The following is a 20548-nucleotide window of genomic DNA, read 5'->3' as shown; positions in this document are numbered from 1 at the left end:
GCATAATCCCTCTGCTGCTAACGGTGTCACTCAAGGATTAGCGTGCCAAGGGAAAAAAAAATATCGCACTAAGTAGTGCGCGGATAAATTAAATGCTCTGGGCATTGTGGCGTGTCTCCAGCCGTTTCAAAAAAACATTGATTGTGTTACAGGACATGTTTGTGCTTCAGCGCTCCTGACAGAATAACAGTAACTGTAATCTCAACTTCAGATATCCTGATATCACTTGATTTGAGCCTCCAGGTCCTGGCGACAAGTCAATTGAAACAGTAAACGCTTGAGGCGACAGATCGGGAGATTTTTTTTTTTTTTTCTCTGAGTCGAGGAGAGAGTGACCTGGTGGATTATTAGACAAGAGTTGTGGCGCCTCACCGATGATGAGGGTTAAGCTTGCATGCTGATAGCGCGTCAGACAGAGAGAGACGGGACTTTTCGGGGATGGAGCGGTGGTCGGATAGGTTTTAACAAAATGATTCCACAACAAACAAAACACATTTTTCTTTTTACCTGTGCGTCCAGACGTACACCATCCAGAAAGATAATCCAAGCGAGATTAGTGGCAAACGGAAGGAAGCAACACTTTTCAACAAACTATTATTAGTGATAATCTCGAGCTGCGGTCAAATTCACGGTTAGTGTAATTCCCGATGTGTGTGTGTGTGTGTGTGTGTAGAGAGAGCGAGAGCGAAAGAGAGCGAGATGTCCTCGGGAGAAGTTTGCACCTATAAACTGCCAAAGGGGAGGTTGTTAATCCTTTCCCGAAATATCTCCAATGTGCAGCAGAGCCGACAGAGCAGGACGGAGTAAGAAAAGAGCAGAGGGACTGTGGAGTTCAGCACTACGGCGCAGTGGACAGCTCCGACAGTGCAGCGATCTCACCTCGGCCGCTCTCGGGTCTCGTGTGCGCCACCGAGGCAGGAGCCGCCAGCCCCAACCTCACCTACTGGCTGAGTCCCGACCGGATTTACATACAGTCACGCGGGAGGGAGGGAGGAGAGGGACGGGATGAACCAATCACGAGTATCCCGTAGTAGGCAGTATAAGCAACAACACGAGGGCAGACTGACAGGCGGAATGCGAAGCGAAACTGTCCTTGACTAAGAGGGGTGGAAAAGGGAAAGAGAGAGGGGGAGAGAGGGAGAGAGTTGGGTTTCTTTAGGGCTGCCCCACACACTCACTGGGCACGTGCACACGCGTGCATGATGCGCGTGCTCCAGTGACGGAGTGGTGAATAAAAATGTGCTTTTTATTCACTATGCTGTATGACCTCCAGGTGATCATCACGAGGGGAAGATGACCGCTAAAAATCAACAACATTCTCTTACATATATTTATTTCATTCAAAGATATTTGTGGTGACCATGTAAAGGAACATCAGCCTTAATAAGAATATGTATTTTTTTCATATTATTTAGAAGTAGTAGTCAGTGAAAGTTAATTTACTCGAGTATTGTTGAGTTAGTTAATTTCTAATGTTCCTTTATACTTCTACTCCACAATTCATTAGGAAATGTTGTACTTTTTACTATTTATATGACATTTAGTAATACTATTGACAGTTTCAGATGTTCCACACAAAAAATATCATCAAATAAAATATGTATTGTTATAGATTAAGTAAAAATCAGCTCCACCTCGACCAGCTACAACATTAAAATGCTGCTTATTGTTAATCCGTCAATAATGATAATGAACACTCGTATCATATATCGCTATCTCACTATCTCCTTCTGGAATGTAGTACTTCAAAATAATACTTAAGTATGCCGCACTTAATGCACGAAAATGTACTTTTCTGTGCATCCCATCACTGACTAAATTAACTTTTTGTAAGAAAAGAGCAACACTCTACATATGACATAACATTGCAAACAAAGACAACTTCCTCCTCTCCCAAAGCCAAATTATAGACATCCAATTCATCCAGCAGTAGAGATGAAGGACATTTCACCTGAATCCTATGAAGAGCAATAAAGATGTACTTTAGTCTAACCTGAATAAAATACTGGTCTTTACCTAACAGGGAGACCATTTCTAAAGGTGCAGCGTACTTAGACATACAGTCATTGTGCACAGAGATCTTTCATTTTGACAAGTACTTGTAGCCCCTAAGACTGCTTTTAAAATAACTTGCATCAAGTCGATACTATTTATGATGCATGAATGTGTGCTACATCTACAGCGCATCAAAAGTTGTGTTTGTCTCATTTGCAAATGCAGCTAATTATGCATTTTATCATTATTTATTCATGTATTTATTTCTGTTTAGCCTTTTGTTTTGCCTAGTTTCTATTCACATCAATTTGCCTGTCTCCAATTAAAACTTCAAGACTCTTAATTTATGCGCTGCACTGCAGGCTGCCCTTGGTGTATTGTAATTCTGTTACGAATATGTGCCACGACACTATTAAACAACAATTTTTTATAATGGTACGCAGCACAGCTGAATGAAATTCCACCCCTGAATTTGACCCATCCTGATCTTAAGGAGAGGTGAGCTGCTCTAAAGCACCCGGGGAGGAACTTGGGTTTCAGAGTCTCACCTCAACATGCGGACAGGAGGAGCCGGGGATCGCACCACCAAACATGTTTTCAGACAAGCAACCATGTCTGATATATTCATGTCATTATGAGTTATGAGTTATTGACTCATCAGTGTTTCAGTCTAATCCGTAACCTGATAATTGTGACTCCACACTAGAATAAACAGGCTTTGAAACAATGGATGTATTAGTGTAAAACTTTGAAGAGGTGTCCAGCCTTTGTCGTACATTCCTTCTAATGACAACATAATGCCCGCATACACAAAATGGTTTCTGGCGTTATTACTTGGATGAAAACTGACTCTATCAAGAGACAAGAATGTCAATATTGGATGAGTCCGCAAAACCCCAAATTACTCTCGCATTCATACTGATGCCTCTATAGAACCTTCTTAATGCTCGTCATCGGTGCCACCGGCTCGGATTCTATGCAAAATCAGATGAAACCATACAGAACCAGGACTGAGTGTCGGACCCTGCTGCAGTAAAGTGAGAGGTTTTCTAAAGCAACTCTGGTGCTCAGAAATGACACCACTTCCGTCCACATGGGCCGCTAAAATCAAAACAAAATGAAAGTTCCTTGTAGTAGCGTTCAATTAGACTAAATTATAAATTGAATTGAATTGAATTGATTGTTTTTGTCACCGTTCTATAGTAGGTCACTCACATGAGCATCTTCTGATCTTGCACCTCATAAGGTCAAGTTTTGGCAACTAAAACTTGGTTCAGGTTATAAAAAAGTGTTTATGGTCAATAAAAATAACATTTAGTTGTTTCCACTGCAATAACTTCACCAAGGGACCAAAAACCTTTGAGGAATTTAACCTGCATTTTGACAGAAGGAGCAGAGGACTAAATTCAGTTGCAGTAGGATACTTTCAGCTGGTAAAAAAGTCCTTAGTCACATGTAGTATTAAGGAGACAATATGCAAACCATGTTCTGCATTGATAGTCAGCCACTTCGTATGCCCAATAACCTCCGTCCTCTTTTGCTTGTGGGAGAGGACAGACACTATTTACCATAAGAGGTCACTTGTCAGGAAGACCAAGGTTATTTTAAGCATTTGAACAAAAAACAACAGTTGTTTTCTGGTGAGGACAGTCTTCTTGGGTGATACAACCACAGCCTGAAATGACCTGAAGCAAGATAGAAAGCCGTCACGTCATTATTTAATTGAAGGAAATTTAATTGCATCCGGCTATTGACTTGATCTAAGCTCCTTCACCAAGGGACCATAGTCACTTGGTGAAAGAGCTAAGTCAATCTGAACGTCGTCTGCGTAGCTGTGATAAGCAACGTTATTGTCATCGATGATTTCACCTGGAGACAAAAGCCTTTCATCCCGGCATCATCTGTCCCCGACCCGTTCAAACCGATGTCTTCCTCTTCCTACATCCACCTTCATATCGTTACTGTCTAAATGCTCTCGTATAGGTTCTACATTTGATTCTATTGTTATTTTAAATGTATATACCTCTTACTTTACTTTCCCTATTTATCTGTTCCTATCTCTGTCCAACAACAGAATTTCATGCTGGGAATCAATAAAGGTTTATCTCATCTCACAGTAAGCATTTCAATGACATATTGTTGTGTTCCTGAACCCTTTCTAACCCACAAAAGATGCCAAAGACAACACCTAAGTTAATGTAAACACACCGCCCTTCTTTTTACATGCTCAGAGCAACTGACCTAGTATAAAGTGCGAGATAGTTCACATAAGCAAACACAGGCCTATAGTCCAGGAGACTACTGTTCATGTCCCGAGCAAAACTGGAAGTAAATCTTGACATTTGGTGACATGAGTCGTTAGTGTCCTTAGCCACTGGAGTCACATCAGTCGCTAATCACGTGACTCGTTTGTCACTCGGTGGTCACGTGAGTCGTCATCCCAGTCGAGTTCAGCAACGCATCCTCACACAACGGTTCGTATGAAAGCCAGCAACACATGACATTTCTGCTCGTTACGTGCACAGGGTCTTTTCAAAATAAACTTCTGTCTTCACAGGAAACAACACTTAGGTTTGGGCAACGAAATTGCTTGGTTAGGTTTAGAAATAGATTGTCGTTTGGGTTAAAATAACTATGGAAGTGTGATTACTGAAGTACGCAAGTTACGTGATGAAAGCATCAATGTGACTTCTCGTTTCACATGAATGAACTGTGGTCTCCAGGCTGAAAGATCACTGTTTCTTGGACCCATCCACCTTCCATCCAACCCCCCCCCCGGTGTGTGCTTTTGTGGTCTTTATATGTAATAAATCGTAGCTTTTGCTACAAATGCCGGATTAGGCCATCCTGAACTAAAAGGTTTGGTTGCCTAAACGAAACTTCCTGTGAAGACAAAAGTTAATTTTGAAAAAACATGACGCATGTAAGGAGCGTATATTGACACAACGTCCCCGACACTTCCATAAGGGACGTAAGAGGGGGACCTAGAGTGTCATAGTTAGGAGCACTGACCAAGTTGAGGTATTTGACGCATCGGGGTGACAATGTGTTGGTCAAAGAATACCAAGTATTTATTAAGCTCGGAGCCGTTTTTGAGGTCTCTGAGCGAAAAAGCATAGCCCTACAAAACTGACCATAGCTCTGTAACTACAAGGTCGATTTTAATAATTTTTGTTGATATAATCAGATCACAACACCTGTGACATAGTTTACATAGGTCATATTGTGAATATGTTGCTGGTTAATATAGAAAATAAGACATAACACAGCTGAAAGTGAAAATATTCAGCCTCGCCTGGGAAAAATGCACTTTCAGTGATAAAAGGTTATTGAAATAATGCAGCTAGCTCCCTGAAACTTTCCCAAGTCATAGCATAACTGATCAGTAGTTATTAAAAAAAGGTTAAAGTGGAATAAAGTGGAATAAAGTTAAGAATAAGAGGTTTTAGTCAGGCGAGGCCATCATTTTCGAACCAGCTGTTGCAGCTCTTACATTGTACTTTTATACACTATATAACTATATATTTCACTTTCTTTATCACTCATATGATTCAATACATCCAAATACAGATAATAGGAATCATATTCATATTCATAACATCATCAGAGCCAGTTTTGGCTGTCATCTGTAGGATTTTCTCATTTCATGTGTGTGTGTGTGGCTGCATGGCAGCCTATCCTCGGTCGATTTCCAAAAACAACCCCTCCTTAGACGCGTCACAGGCTTAGGAAGACTCATGCCAAGTTTGGTGGTGATCGTCAAAAGATTTCATACAATAAAGTTGCCAGAAGTGACGCGTGTACCCCGGCGGAAATTTCCGGTCGCAGGCAGTCTGACCACTCGCCCAAGCCCCCTTGACCGCTCTTATTCTGGAAACAAGTCGGAAGTCAACAGTATGCAGTTGGCAGCAATGACTACAGCTTTGGAACGGAAATTCTCCGACGTTATTATCCATATTTTTCATAAAACTTGGGCGCATACCCACGATTTTTTTCGGCGAAGTTCAGCATGAAGGTACGTTTGATCACCCACAACTGTTTAGTGCTTATACGGATCGTAAAAAAGAAGTTAGTTACGTGTTCCGCCACGTGTGCTAATGCTATTACATGCTTTGTATGACTTGGTAGCTGTTAGCATGAGGGTACAAACATTGATTTACTGTACTCATAGCGCCGATTTCTGGCCCGGATTTGGTGCTTTTATGCCACGATATACTTGTGCTTATATGTGTAGCCTATAGTTGTCTTTGGAGTTTATAATAAGTGACTTATATGATGTTGTTGTCCACACGTTGCTGGTTCATCGAAAAAAAAAAGTGGCCGTGTCCACACTTCTGGCTAACAATCATGCTATTTTCCGCATGTGAGTTTGAGGGGTTCTGAGCCCGAGAGCCCCCAAATTTGGGGGCGTCGTGCTTAAGAGGTAGCTGTAATGTGTAGTGCAGAGTCAATAATGACAACGTAGCACAAGAGATGTTGCTCACAGAAACATGTTTTCATGTAAATCGTGATGAAGCATGTCATGAGCGTCATGCCTCATAAGTAACTACACAGCCAGTGCCACATCAATGCATATAATTAAACATGATGCACGTGCTCACGCTCAGTCAGCACATATGCCCAATGTGTTTTTGCTCCTTCAAAATTAAGTTATAGCATGATTCATTAAGGCGAGTAAGAGGGGGCTCTCCCTTGACATTCTCCCGGCAAATCCAGAGATTACATTGCCACATCTGTGCTTATAAACAACCCGAGTGTATATGTCACATGGGGGCTGCTGAGATGGCTGTAATTTATCACGCGGACAATTAATGGGCTGCATGTTGAATAAAGAAGAGGGGGGAAGGAATTTGTCTCTGCAGCTTGTTGTAGCATCTTGTTTTTCAAGCTGGGAGTTCATTTTGTCTGTGTGTGGGTTTCTGTGTAATGTGTGCTGGCGGTCGTGTTTGAGAGTACAATAGGTTGGGGGGGGGGGGGGTGTTGGTTTTGAAAGTTTGCACACAATGGAGTGGTAGAAAGTCCACCTCTGTGTGTTCAAATTTAGTTATTTGCATGAATTGGTGCGTGTGAGCTGGCATTTTTTTCATGTGTTTTTGTGCCTTTACAGAAAAGATTGGCAGTGAGAATATTCAGCGTGTGTGTGTGTCGGTGTGCGGTGAAGACTGTAATAGATTGTGACAAATTGTACGGGGAGCGTCAGCAGGAGCCTGCTCACACAGATGTGATATGTGACCAGTTTCACATCCCATTATCGGTTAAACTTCGGTGGCGGCGTGCACGGCTCCAGATTGCGATGTCAACTCGGTGCACATTCGCTGCGACTGCTGCATTAGCACCAAGCATATGGCTCCCACTCTCCGCTCTGCGGGCCTCTACTCGAACAGAGTGACATTCGTTTGGAGCCGTCTTCCAGAGCTCAGACTTTCCATTTGACCTCTGTGAATTAATGCAGCAGTTGTGCTGGAGAACCACCCCTGCATGCGCTCTCTGGGAGCTAACGAAAAGACTTTAAGAGCTCCGTTGGTCGAATGAGATTTCCAATGTTTGAAAAAAAAGATGGCTATAGCTACAAACTTGTAATGATAAGTCATGGGGAGTGGATTACTCCATGGTTTAGCAGGTTTTTTGGTTAGCAGATCCTTAGGTATGTGAAGATGTTGAAATTATTTGTCAATCAACAGATTGGTCTTTGGCATTGGATTTGTTTTAAATAATCATAAGTAATTTATTAAGCAAGCATGCTAAACTTTCACTGGTCAAAGCTCCAGTGGTCATTATAATGGGCTCTAGTCATAGAAATAGAATGGGGAAGAATGGATATTCCCATTCAAATCAACGTAACAGTATGGTAAGAGCGGCGGCCATTTTTCTGCGTACCGTTGCCATTGCGACCGTTGTAGCGGGCTAACCTCTGTATAAACTGCTCTAACCAGACCTTCTACGTTCAGCGGGATTGTCACAGTTTCAAGCTGGGTGTCCCAAGTCCTGATAAATATCTGTAAAACACTCAAATGTCCTAGTTTTCAACATTCACTATACCACATTGACCCGGCTTTCACCACAATTAAAATAATATTAATAATAGTTTTCTTGTTTTCAGCATTTACACAGATGTTTATCGTGTACTGTTCCCACTTATTGTTACCCTATTCTAGTCCACTGAAAGATAAAATGACTGCTGTGATAACTTTCAAGTGTTTCCCCATCTAACGAGCCCCTCATTTCATCTTTTCACTGGTAGCTGCAACATGTATTTGTAAAACAAATCTTCGTTTTCTGCCTGAATACTGAAGAGAGACTTTTAGATTATTAATTGATGGATCAGAATATTTATTGAGTTATTGCTCAATGCATCTTTTAACTGGCACATTAAATGTTGTTTTTTCTTCACAAAGAAGGTGAATTGATGTCAATTTTTTACCAAATACCTCGATATCGATACGATACTTTAGTGTTGACCATTGGTGCTTTTACAAAATATTAACGCAGTAAAAACAACGAACAGTAATGCAGCCTTGAAAAACAGTAAAAGGCAACACTTTAGCCACATTACGATATCTAAAATCTAAGACGATATCCAGTCTCACATCACAATATCAATATATCAGAAGTAAACTTGACACTAATACCTGGAGTAATGTAATATGGAGACTCACAGCAACAGTGGACGTCGTATTCAGCTCTCTGTTTTGTGTGTTTGGCAGCTGACGTGTGTTTTACTTCCTCTTGAATGCTTTCAGCAGGACTCGCTCATGACTGTTTTCAGCTCCCGGCATTTATGCACGGAGTGATACTTTGAAAAGCGAGTGGAAGTCTTTGCTGAGTCAGTCCTGATGGAATAATCTGCAGGTGCATTCATAATGCAGTAGTCACGGCACTTTGAGTGAAAGCTTTTGTGTCTGACTGAGGTCAGAGTCCACATTCGCTCTAATCACAAGCTAGAAACCCAAACAGCCCTCCGAGTAGGACATGCCACCATGCTGCTTCCAGGCCCACTCCACTTTTATTGGTGGACAGTGTTTGCCACACTCGTATCATCCTGCCAACGGCGTCAGTCCAGGATTCATGGAGAACTGAATCTGTGCTCAACAGAATTGACTATTTATTCTAATTAGGAAGCTAGTACTATAAAGGCAAAAAGCAGACAGTTCAGTAATTAACATGATTATTCTGGCATATTTTATTATTTTTGGACATCTTATGACTGCACAAACATTTAAGTGTTTTCTGAACGTCTCAGCTCAAATAATGTTGCCAAACGTTTTCCCCAGAGGACACAGACCGAAAAAAAGTGGATCATGATTGATCAAAAGTTTTTTTTGTAGCCGCTGCAACTGAGTGTTGTCTTTTGAAGTGCCTCTTAGCTAAGCATTGTTTCCCAAAGGATGTGGAATGAAATCTGACTTAGCAGGATGAAAAACATGAAACATTTCCTTGACATAAAAAGACACGGTCCAGATTTGAAGCAGGTCTAGGAATGAGATATACTGGTAGGAAGAAAAGCTGAGAGCTTCAAGACAACTTTGACAAACTTTGATTCCAATATTTCAATGCTGTTTTAGCATCTGGCAACATGATTTTACTGAAATTATATCTTCAAAATAATTTGTATTGCATTGCAACTGGACAAGCGTTATCTATAAATGGAGAGACGAACAAAGTAGTCACAGATTTAAATATATTTAGACAACCGCATGAAACAGTAAAAGACATTTTCAGGCCACTTGAATGCAATCTCATAGATCCCTTTAACATTTGGCATGATCACGTGTTCCTATAGTAAGTAAAGTGTGTTTGGATAGAGCATAGACTATGTATAAAGAGTATAAACCTATAGAAGATTTTATGCAACCTAAAATCCTACCAAAATATATGAAGGCATTAGGCTAATTTAACAACATAAATGCAGCAAATCTCTAAAATCAACATAAACAGCAGAAAACAAGAACTTAAATACGGATCCGAAATGTTGCAAAAACCGGAGGGTAGGTGCTGTGCTTCCGCGACGGCACCAACGGTCAGGACAGCGTTATCAGGTGTAACCGCCATATGTGAGCAGTGCAGAGCGGCGGCCATCAGCTACCCAGTGAGACACGCTCACAAGCACTAAAACCACAAGCAACCGGCCGGCTACGTCAACTAAGCAAGGAAAAGCTCAGACTACAACACACACAAAGAGGGCGACTTCATTCTCTGCTCAGGTAGACTCTTTATCTTTACATAGTAAATAGTTGTTTGATGTTATATTAATGGTATGAATGTTAATTACAGCTCCTTTGAGACCTGATTTTCTCCATGCAGTGCAATGAATTTGGATTTCCTACGAGGCTAATGAACAATCCAATCACGCCTTTGCCCTTACATCTGTGATTTATATGCATGTCTGCATTCTGTCCATATTGTGATCAGATCTCATTATGCAGAGCAAGCGAACATGGCAGCTCTTGCTGTACAGCCTATGTACTTTTTCTTTTGCTGCAGGGGAGGTGAGGATTAGACCAAACGCAACAAGCAACCGACGTGAGGACTCGTCTTGTTTGGATAAGCTTTTACTTGTGGAGGAGCGAGCAGAGGTCATGCTGGTGCGAGTTTCTGGTTGTACTGAAGAGTAGCTGAACACCAGGCTGAAAGCAGCGTTTTATACCATTTAAAAGTTAGTGTGGTGAGAAGTGTGCTCGTCTGCATGCTTCTCACCACAGCATCATCGGGGACTGGTGGCATGTAACTAAAGTAATTTACTCAAGTACTTCAAGGTTCTAAGTACTTTGTATGTTAATTTTACGGTCGACTTTTAAAGGGAAATATTTTGCTTTTTACTCCATTACATTTACTCCACATCAATTGTTATTGTTTTTTTGCAGAACAAAAAAATACATTAAAACATTTGAGAACCTTTTTCAAATACATGAAATAACCAACACGGTTACAAAAGTAGCTCTATTAAACAGCAACAACACTTAAATGCTGCTTAAACCGTAAACCCTTACACATCAATATCGACCCAATAATATAATGTATAATAACATATCAGTTACAGAAGCCATTTTACTGCATATCAAGTTATTCCTGCAAAGTATACTCATACTAGGGTATACTAGAGATATCTAAAGAAACTTTATTCCTCATTTTGTGCGTTTTCCTCTGAATGGCCAGCAACGTGTATGCTACGTGCAAACAGTCTTTACAATCAACTTATAAGGTTTAAGAAAAGAACAAATAAATCAACTTCTTGTGATTGTGGTCACACACGAGACACAAACACGCTTCTTCTCCTCGACAGAAGTCCAGTGTTTTATCCGTCCCATTGATTTTGTGGGATATAAACGTATTACAGGAAATGTTTTTCGTAGCTAGCGTTGTTGAACACTTCTTTCACTTTTAATACTTAATTTAGCTGTTAATAAGTTTATACTTTTACTCAGAAAGGTTGTGAATGCAGGACTTTTTAATACAAATGTACTGTTTCCCTTTTATCTACTAAAGGGTCGGAGTACTTCTTCCAACACTGTCATCAGATAATGACATTTTTATTCACCATTTTTGTCCAAAAATGCAGACTTGCTCTTTGGATGAAACCTGGCTGTCTATGAATGGAATAACCTTATATGAAGCCCATGGGCAAAAATTTGCTTCTATTAACTTCCAGTTCATTGCCCTATACGTGCTGTGTGTGCAGTTTTCTGTGCCTGGTCCCAAATTTGATTTATGCAACATTTCAACTGTAAAAAGGTGCTATAACTAGAATTTCCTCTTAAGATATGTATAAAAAAAAGAAACTAAAAGCACGACAACGTGGAACAAAAAAACATCACATATTGAGACAAAAGACTTAAAAACAGATATATAGTATACAACAGTCATTTAGTGTCAGGACATTGTACAAATACAAGTACATTCAGAGATATCCTGTTTTTAAAAATGCTAACAAAGTAATCTGGTTTAAAATGTGTCTGAGCTCACACGAAGATGAGGGTCCAAAAACTTTCTAGAAATTATGTAACTGATTTGTCCGCGTGATCGGAGGTTGCGGCTACTGAACATTTTTGGGCTATATGTCGATATAATATATCCCATCTGTCATTACAATATAAACTCTGTAGAGGAGGAGTTGTGCCAAGTCTCCACTAAAAACGAAGTGAAAATAATAGACAATAATAAATAAATTGATGGCAAAATTGTCTGGATTTAAATACTTACAAGCAACTCTTTCAATACAAAAGAAATGATTGACAGTGTTACATTCACATCTACTTTCTCTCTGACAGGCAACAACATTGTTTAAATGTCTAAAAATGATCTTCAAAACTCAAGAAATGTTCTTCTCTTTGTCCATCATTTCATGTGATCTTTATGCAGTTGGGTCATTTTCACACAGAAGACATCCAAATAGGTGACGAACACACTGAGCAGTAAAACAACCTGGAGAAACAATGAGTTGGACAGGAGACAGTCAGTTTTTACGTGAAACAGCAGCCTCGTAATGAACAAGCAGAAATGTGTCTCATAAAGTGGTGAGTGATGTGAATGAACACCGGCTCATTTGTCACGTACAGCTTTTGGGATTTGCCTGCGGCTGAGTTGCTGACTGTAAAGCGTGATATTGATGTTATTAGTATTGAGTAAATTTGACACCGAAGGAGTAGAGTGGAACTCAACATCTTGAATCGTTAAGGTCTTACTGGTGTCTTTACAAAAACATATTGGTGCTGCTCATCTTGTTTTATCTTTACTTTAGTAAGTAAAACAAACATTGTTAATTGCTGCTTGTTTTTTAAATAAATTGTTACTTGTTATGGCATAAATAATGATCATTGTCATCCGAGTTGACTCAGAAACATCAATTTTGGTTTTAATATATAAAAAAGGATAATCAGCCGTACTTTGATTTCATTGCGAATCAGCACAGTTTGATTTGCTTGATTCAAACAGATGTTCACAGATAAATCTACTGAGATATCCTCTATGGAAAGAGAGGATTAGTGTGATTACACATTAATAGAGCAATAGTGTTGCTGGAGTATCCGTGATGAATATCTCACCCCTTTTTCATCATTAAATAATGATCAAACATCTTCTGAATCAAATTAGCAGCACTTATCTTTGTACGTAAATGCTTAATAAATACAGATTAAATTGAATCATTCCAATACACATGTTGCAGATTTTTATAGATTCCTTTAAAGAAGTCTTCATTGATTTCCGTGGCTGCATTGGGACAGCTGGACAAGCTATGAAAACTGAAATTGACTTATTACCAATTAACAACTATGCTACGGTGGATGTGTTAGCAAACAGGTCACACATCCAGCAGACACGGAGCAACGTTAGCTTTCATTTGGCATCATGTTTCTGTTGACCTGGTGAATTTAAATCCAATATTCTCCTTTGAGCTTCATTTTTGGTCAGCACCACCTCTGGTTCTGCAGCAGCTAAATGCTCCATAATGTTTACAAGCAAGTCGCTGCAGTTCAGTGTTGAGCAGTGAGCATATAGTGGTTTCTAATCAGAGCTTTTCTACTGAAGAAATCAGTGAGTCTGAACCGAAGCAGTAAAACCAGTGGATCGTAAAAAAACAAAACAATGAGTGTGTCTCATTTCACACAATGTGTAGGATCTGGCCAGAATTTGTAGTATAAAACATGAGAAATATGAGAAACGAGTGACACAAGTTGCATTGTGGGTAATAATGTAGGGGCCAGGTTTTACAAGGAAGAAGACAGTGAAATAAAAAGGTGATACTCTGGTTCAGCTGATCCTTTTTAAACTGCCCACTGATCATCTGTTAGAGTGCAATTCGAAATTGGTTCGGGACTATTTATATTAATTTTTTTACAACTTGTTCTAAACTCTAACTCTAGTTGTCATTTAATTTCTAACCAACATTGTTGCAGCGTCTCTGAGTTTGAGTCTGAAACTGCAGAATGCAGCACAACGGAATCAACAAAGCGGATTTCTGGTGATATTTGTCTCTAAATGTCAAACCTCAGTCAGAATCCAGGGTGTTGTCTTTTTACCGTTTCTGACTGTGAAGAGAAGATCAAAAAAAATGTGAAATCTTGTTTTGTCAGTCGGAAAAACCTTTGCAAGATAACTTCCCTTTGTATCTTTGGCTTGGTGGAATTAAGTTTATTTCCGTGTTGCAGCTTGTGGCTTTTACAGCAAACAAGGTCTTTAAGGCTTTACATCTTTTCTTACAGAACACGCTAAATAGCCATATAATGTGTTTTTACCAAGGGTTTGAAAGGACTGCACACAAAAAAGTCATCCTTTTTCTTTCCAAATAAATCGATTCTATGTGGAGAAGTAAGAAGAATGCAATAATACAGTGACGTTTCTTGCTTTCAGCGTTGCTCGATGTTGACTGAACTATGCCTCAGAAAACTTTTCTTATAACGCCTCCTCTGAACACAGTTTTACGTCTCAATGGCCACCGCTGATGTGTAAAATCACTCCACTAGCACATTTTTTGTTAATCTGTCTACAAACTTTAATTAAAACAAGCCTCGTTTTCATCACTTAATCATTACAAATTAAATGAGCCTCATCAACCAAGAAATAGTGTTGAAAATTGAAGGAAAAAAACACATGAGGAATGATGAATATGCTAATAAAAGATTGTCTCCCCTGGTGAAACTTGAAATGCTGTGATCTCATGTTTTAAAACAAGTTAATTAGAAGATTCAGGTGGGCAGAAGAGGAGACTGTTGTGATGTTTGGGGGGGGGGGGGGGGCTTAATTAATTCCAACTACAGCGCCGACAAAAGGGAACATCTGCTGGTGCTTCCGCGGTACACTCTACTTCCCAGTCCTTCTCCATCTTTAAATCCAAAGTCCCTGGCACAGATGTATCAATCCCGCTCTTGATTCTTCCCCAACTCCATTTTGATTGTTTCCTCACACCCATGAAAGTAAGACTTCAATGAGCAACCTGCACAGCTGCCGGTGATTCCCTGGGATTTCACCTCCAATCTCTCTCTAATCACAACTTCGCCCTCCTGTGAAACCTCTCTTCGCAGCTCTTCCTTCCACCTGCCACTATACACTTTTATTTCTTCTCCACAGTGATCTTAAGTCTTACTCCGGGCGAGCTATACGTTTATCCTACATCAGCCACCGGCGTCTCCTCCTCTGTCTACCGGCAGATTCTTTTTCCTCCCATCTCTCGCCCTCCAGTAAACATCGGACAACAATATCAGTTTCATAATCCACTTTAGGGCGAGCTGCTGTGAGATCCGAGACGTTACACCCCTGAAGCTTCCCCATCTAATCCTCTGTTTTGATCACCTGACCCACAATACACCAGTTTTCTTTTTTCAGAGCTCAGACTTTCTCCACAGGCCACTGGGACGCATCACCATGTAATGCCCTGCGTTTAGCCTGGGCGCTTAGTAGGCCTATTCTACGTCCCGTTAGCGATGTCTGCACACTTGCTTCTCTACATTTGCATCTACATGATATGCTCTTGAAGAGGAAAAAGGCCCATGCATGAACATCTAAAGGGTGCTATGGCACAGGCTGAGCGGTTTTAGTTCTATCAAATGCTCATGGGGACATCTAGTGTTGGCCGAGGAAAACAAAAGGAGGTTTCTTTAGTATTTTCCCTGCAGGATGATCATGCACTCTTCTTTCAAAGCTACAGCTCATGTGCTAAGTGCTAAATCCTCAACCAAAGGAATGCAATCTATAGAGGAAAGTTCTCCAGTCTGTGCAGGTCAGGTTCATTCACATAAAAAAAATCGAATTTATTGTTTATTCAAGAAAGGTTATTATTAACAAGATGTGGTATGTTGCCACTATATATTGAAGATACAAGTGTAGATGAAGATGAATGAGACGGAAAATGAAATCAATTTTTACTCTCCTTTAATTAAATCATGATTTGCAGTTTGTGGTGCCGTTAAATGGCATTGCATTAAACAGAGTTGTGTTTCTGTAATTCAGTCTCCCCTTACTGATATAAATTGATCTCTCAGTACAATGCAGTACACACCACAAACTACAGCCACCAAAATCATCACACAGCAAAGCAAAGAATGAACATTACAACCTTCATGAATGTCGGATTTACTGGATCTGTATTAGTTGTAGCTATATGGTCCTAATAAACTGGCAACTGAGTGTGTATCTCAGTAGTGGAACCATCCAGCTCCTTCTCTATCTTGCGCCTGTTATCTGTCTCTTTCCTCCCCTGCTGCCCACTGCTTTGATAAGCTCCCATTATGAAACCACTCCATGCCACTCAGCCACCAAACACATTTCCAAGTCATAAAGCACTGCAATCAACAAACTCGCACCAGGCCGAAACTCTCCAAGCGCCCATTTTGGAAGCTGCCACAATGAAACGGAGAATTGAAATGGCAACAAAGTGGTGCTTGACACAGCTCGGGGATGAGCGGAAAAAGCTGTCCAGGATTTATGTCTCAAAAGCATCAAAGTCCGTGAGAGAGAGACCCCGGGGAGGGGATGGAGCTACAGTGCGTCCTCTGGCAAGATTGAAGGAAATCAGTCCAAACAATTTGGCTGGATGGCACTGGCTGTCACAGCTGGAGACCAAAACAACAATATTTGCGAGTGGTAAAGGAGAAGGAGACCAAAGCTATCTGGTTTTTACAAGGTTTTAACAACAACAACAGGAAATGACAGGAAGCAAATACAGTAAATTGTAGATCAAAAAGGATCTGCTATTGTCTGGTACAAGACATAGTGTTGAAACTTAATTATTTCAGAGCACAAGATCGATTTCGGCTCATTGAATGCACTGAGTGGGAAAGGACTTCTCAGTAAAAAGAAACAAACATGTGACAAACATGTTGTACCTACAGTTAAACAGAGTTTCCTTGTATATCTTCCAGCAGCATGCGGCTGAATCAGGTGCCTCCCAGCTTCCGGACAGGAAACTTCCAAGGGAAAAGAACGGACTGGAGCACACCGACTGATTTACAGTGTTTTAAATTGTGCAAACACACTAAACGTCTCAACACTACTTCATCTGAGTCAAAGAGGAGGAAGACTAAGAGGCAAACAAACAGATAGTCAACCTACAACAAGTGAGCGATTCTCATTGGATAATTGGTTCAACCAGATTTTAAATCTATTGGATAGTGGATCCAAAAGTGGGAGTTGCCAAAGTCAGTGCCCCACTTTAGGATCCACTATCCAATAGATTTGAAATCCTGTTCAACCAATTATCCAATGAGATCCAATGCTTACCTGTTGTAGGTTGACTATCTCTGTTTGCCATTTTGTCTTTGTCTCCGACGAGGACACAGCAGTGTTGATATGTTTCTTCAATTAAATCCTTCAGATCAACCCGTGTGCTCCTTTCTTTTCCCTATAGGACGTTGTCTGTCGGCATTTAACAGGAAAGATGGAGACGGGACACAAACTAAAAACGAACATGTTTTCATACTTGTGGGTTGCATCTGCTGGTTTACTTTGGGTCCACTTGTCTGCTCAAAAGGAAGGTTTGAATAACACAAAACATTGCAAGTGATCACCTTTGTCCAGTGATCAAACATTTTGTCTCAAGAGATACTGTAACTTTGTTTTCTACCTGTTTATTGAAAGTACTGCTCTACCACTAACATGATTTATTTTGACTCACTACCACCATCTCAAATTCATATTCAGAATCCATTTCAGGATCACTTGTAGTGCTCTGAATGGTCAGTAGAAAACTTTTAGGGCATGTTGATGTTCCTCCCTCCAGGTTTAAAACTAAAGGTGGCTGTGCCTTTGACGTGACTTTTTATTTTTAAAACTCCCTTCAAATCTGTGGACATTGATTCATTTTTCATCTCTTTTAAAGGTATCGCTCGTTTTTTTATTTGTCTGTATTTCACGTCTTGTGTTTGTCTTGAATTGTGAAGCACTTTGTGTTGTTTGTTGTAAATACATGCTACATCAATAACTGACTCAATGAGTATCACCGGGTATGATAATGCTATGAGTGATATACTATGACCTTTCATAATCACCAGATCTAAAACATTATGGGATTTTGAACCAGTGTGTTTGTTCTCCCCTCCACCATCATCAAATATCCTCTGGAGTGATGTCCTCCTTGCCTCCAGTAGAGTTTCACAGACTTGTAGAAAACATGTAAAGGAGCATTTGAAGTTGTTCTGGTGGACTTCAGACACAGACACGTTGTTTGTTTCTTTTGATTTGTGATCCATTCGTAATCTAAATCTTCCAGAGAGATTTTATCTTTCCTGAAGCTCAGTCCCTCAAAAGTTAAGAAGAAGTGTTTGAAACCACCACACTAACTGTAACATTTTCATAACCGCTGCCATCACAAAGTCGGAGAGGCCGGATAACCTTTTCTTCAAAGCTGATCAATCAGACTTTAGAAGATTATCAGTGAGGTAACTCTACAGAGTGGTGACGAACTGACTTGATGGTGAATGACTTCTGCACATTGATGAAGTACAGTAGTTGTGCATTTTACTCCTCCGTGCCGAGCATAGAATCTATTACATTGAATAGAGAGAGCATCCTGCTGGATTTGGCTGTGCACACTGTCCCTTTTTTAAGTTCTTTTGGGAAATCACATTTTGACAGAAAGCACCGTAACTCTAACTGAATGTGCTATTCAGCTCAGAGTAGTTTCTTTCTATTGTATTCTTGCTATTGAATATTTTTTAGGCAAATCAACAGCAAGTACACAATGTCCTACATCTGGGTTTGTTCATGTTTCTACTAGCAGCATGTACAAGCTCCATCTTTACGTGTATTTGCAATACATCTATCAAACATTTAACCTACATTAGCACCAATCCATCGCTATTTTTAAGCTACATTTCTACATTATAAAAGGAAAATGTTATCTCTTAAACAAAAGACAACCTGACCTTTCCTTGCGAAACAGTTTGAGGGAGAGCAATCTCAACTTTAGAAACAGTCCTTGTAGTGAATGGAGTAATCAGTGAGTAATGTATGCATTCAAATGTATGAGTAATGGCTTTATTCGTATAGCTACAGAATTTATACACAGTATACATCCCCTCTGAAGACAACAGTGTGCTCAAAAATACGGGGAATACCTTTATGAAAGATTACAATGCTTGATCACTTACAAACAGAACTGTGATTATTTGTTTTCATGGGTCATTTCGGAAACAAACAAAGTGCTGCATAACCAAGATCAATGCACATAATCAGCATTACACAACAAAATAAAGAGCACGGCAGAGTAATGACAAATACTGTGAGGGTAAAGGAACGCTCATTATGAGTTACGGGTAAGGTGAGGAAGGTTATTAAAACAAGCCAGCCAAGTGGAATAATGTTAGAAAATGACATGACATTAGCAAGTTAATGTGTAAAATGAGTCTTTAGAAATTTGAGCATCTTTGATAATGTTGTCGAAAGGTTAAACTGGGCATTTGTTCTTCTTCAGTATTCAGTCTTAAGTGCAGGTTTTCTTCACTGGATTTATGAGGGCCAAACCTGAGATGGACATATCCTACTTACTAATTTTATTTGTCAGATGACAATAATGTTACCTGGACATCTAAAATTGCAAGACTCTGTCTGCAACCCACAATTCGATTAAGGGTTAGAACAATCTGCAACATCTTTTAATGAAATTCACTTTAAAAACTTGACAAAAGAAAAACCTGAAGTTCAGACAGAAACCAATGAGCCCCTTCAGCTTGTGGGAAGAAGTTGCCATGCTAACCAACCTGGGAGCACTGGTCCCCGGGTTTCTCCAGCTCCTGGTCCTGCTTTCCAACCAGCAACCTTTCAATCAGGTCATCGTATCTCTGAGTGGCCATCTCCACTCAAACCGGTACTTGTACACCACCCGCTGCCGCCGTAGTCATTACTGTGTCCCGCCGCGCTGAGAGATGCTGAGCTGCTGACAGATACTCGACCTGGCACCGATTGCTGCGATGTACTTATAATTTTGTGTTTGTCGACTGTCAGAAACCTGCAGGATGTCTCTCCCAGGTCTGAACCAGACAGCGGGACATAATTATGGTGTGTTCCTCCGTACATCACCCAGCTCTCCAAGAGAAGCGAGCTCGGTCAGGCTCACTGACTTCCATCTCTCATACATCTGCCTCCTCAACTCACACTCTAAAAGAAAAGTGCATGTGCATGTGTGTGTGTGTGTGTGTGTTTCATACAATACTTTTGTTTACAGCACTGAAAGAATAAAGTGTATTTGTCTCTCTCACACTGGAAATGTGTGAGTGTGTGGATGTCAAACTAGACAAAGCAAGCATTTATTCCCCTTAGCAGGAGTGTGTGTCATATCCAGGTGAGTGTGACAGATCGGGGGCTTCTCTACAGTGGCAGGGGAGCCGAGGCCATCTTGCTGTATTATTCATGAGAGTTGGGGATATCTCGTTGGCACGCTGCGTTGGCAAACAGCATGTATGGAACAGCAGCAAAAATAATGGGACGCTGTAGCTCAGTGCTGTGTCATCAGCAACACAGTCTTGTAGCAGCACCTGGTGCTCACTGTTTGAACACTAAATGGTTGGGAGAAACACGGCCACACATTCATTCATAAGGTCTCATCTGAACTCTACGTTCCTTCTCA

The 20548-nt window shown here is 40.4% G+C and overlaps 1 protein-coding gene across 1 annotated transcript in view; it reads right to left on the bottom strand.

Moving 5' to 3' along the window:
* The window catches only part of fstl5 (follistatin-like 5), a 163865-nt gene extending 144090 nt beyond the window's left edge, over positions 1–19775 (bottom strand). Inside the window, exon 1 of the mRNA XM_076103560.1 lies at positions 19683–19775. Within this exon, the coding sequence (XP_075959675.1) occupies positions 19683–19775 (93 nt within the window). The remainder of the gene's footprint in view (positions 1–19682) is intronic.
* Between the last annotated feature and the right edge of the window lie 773 nt (positions 19776–20548).

This window comes from Anarhichas minor, unplaced genomic scaffold, assembly GCF_050575085.1.
Source record: "Anarhichas minor isolate MPS153535 unplaced genomic scaffold, ASM5057508v1 ptg000028l, whole genome shotgun sequence".
Classification (NCBI taxonomy): Eukaryota; Metazoa; Chordata; class Actinopteri; order Perciformes; family Anarhichadidae; genus Anarhichas; species Anarhichas minor.
The sequence above is the reverse complement of the archived record's forward strand: the minus strand, read 5'-3'. Positions and strand labels throughout refer to the sequence as shown.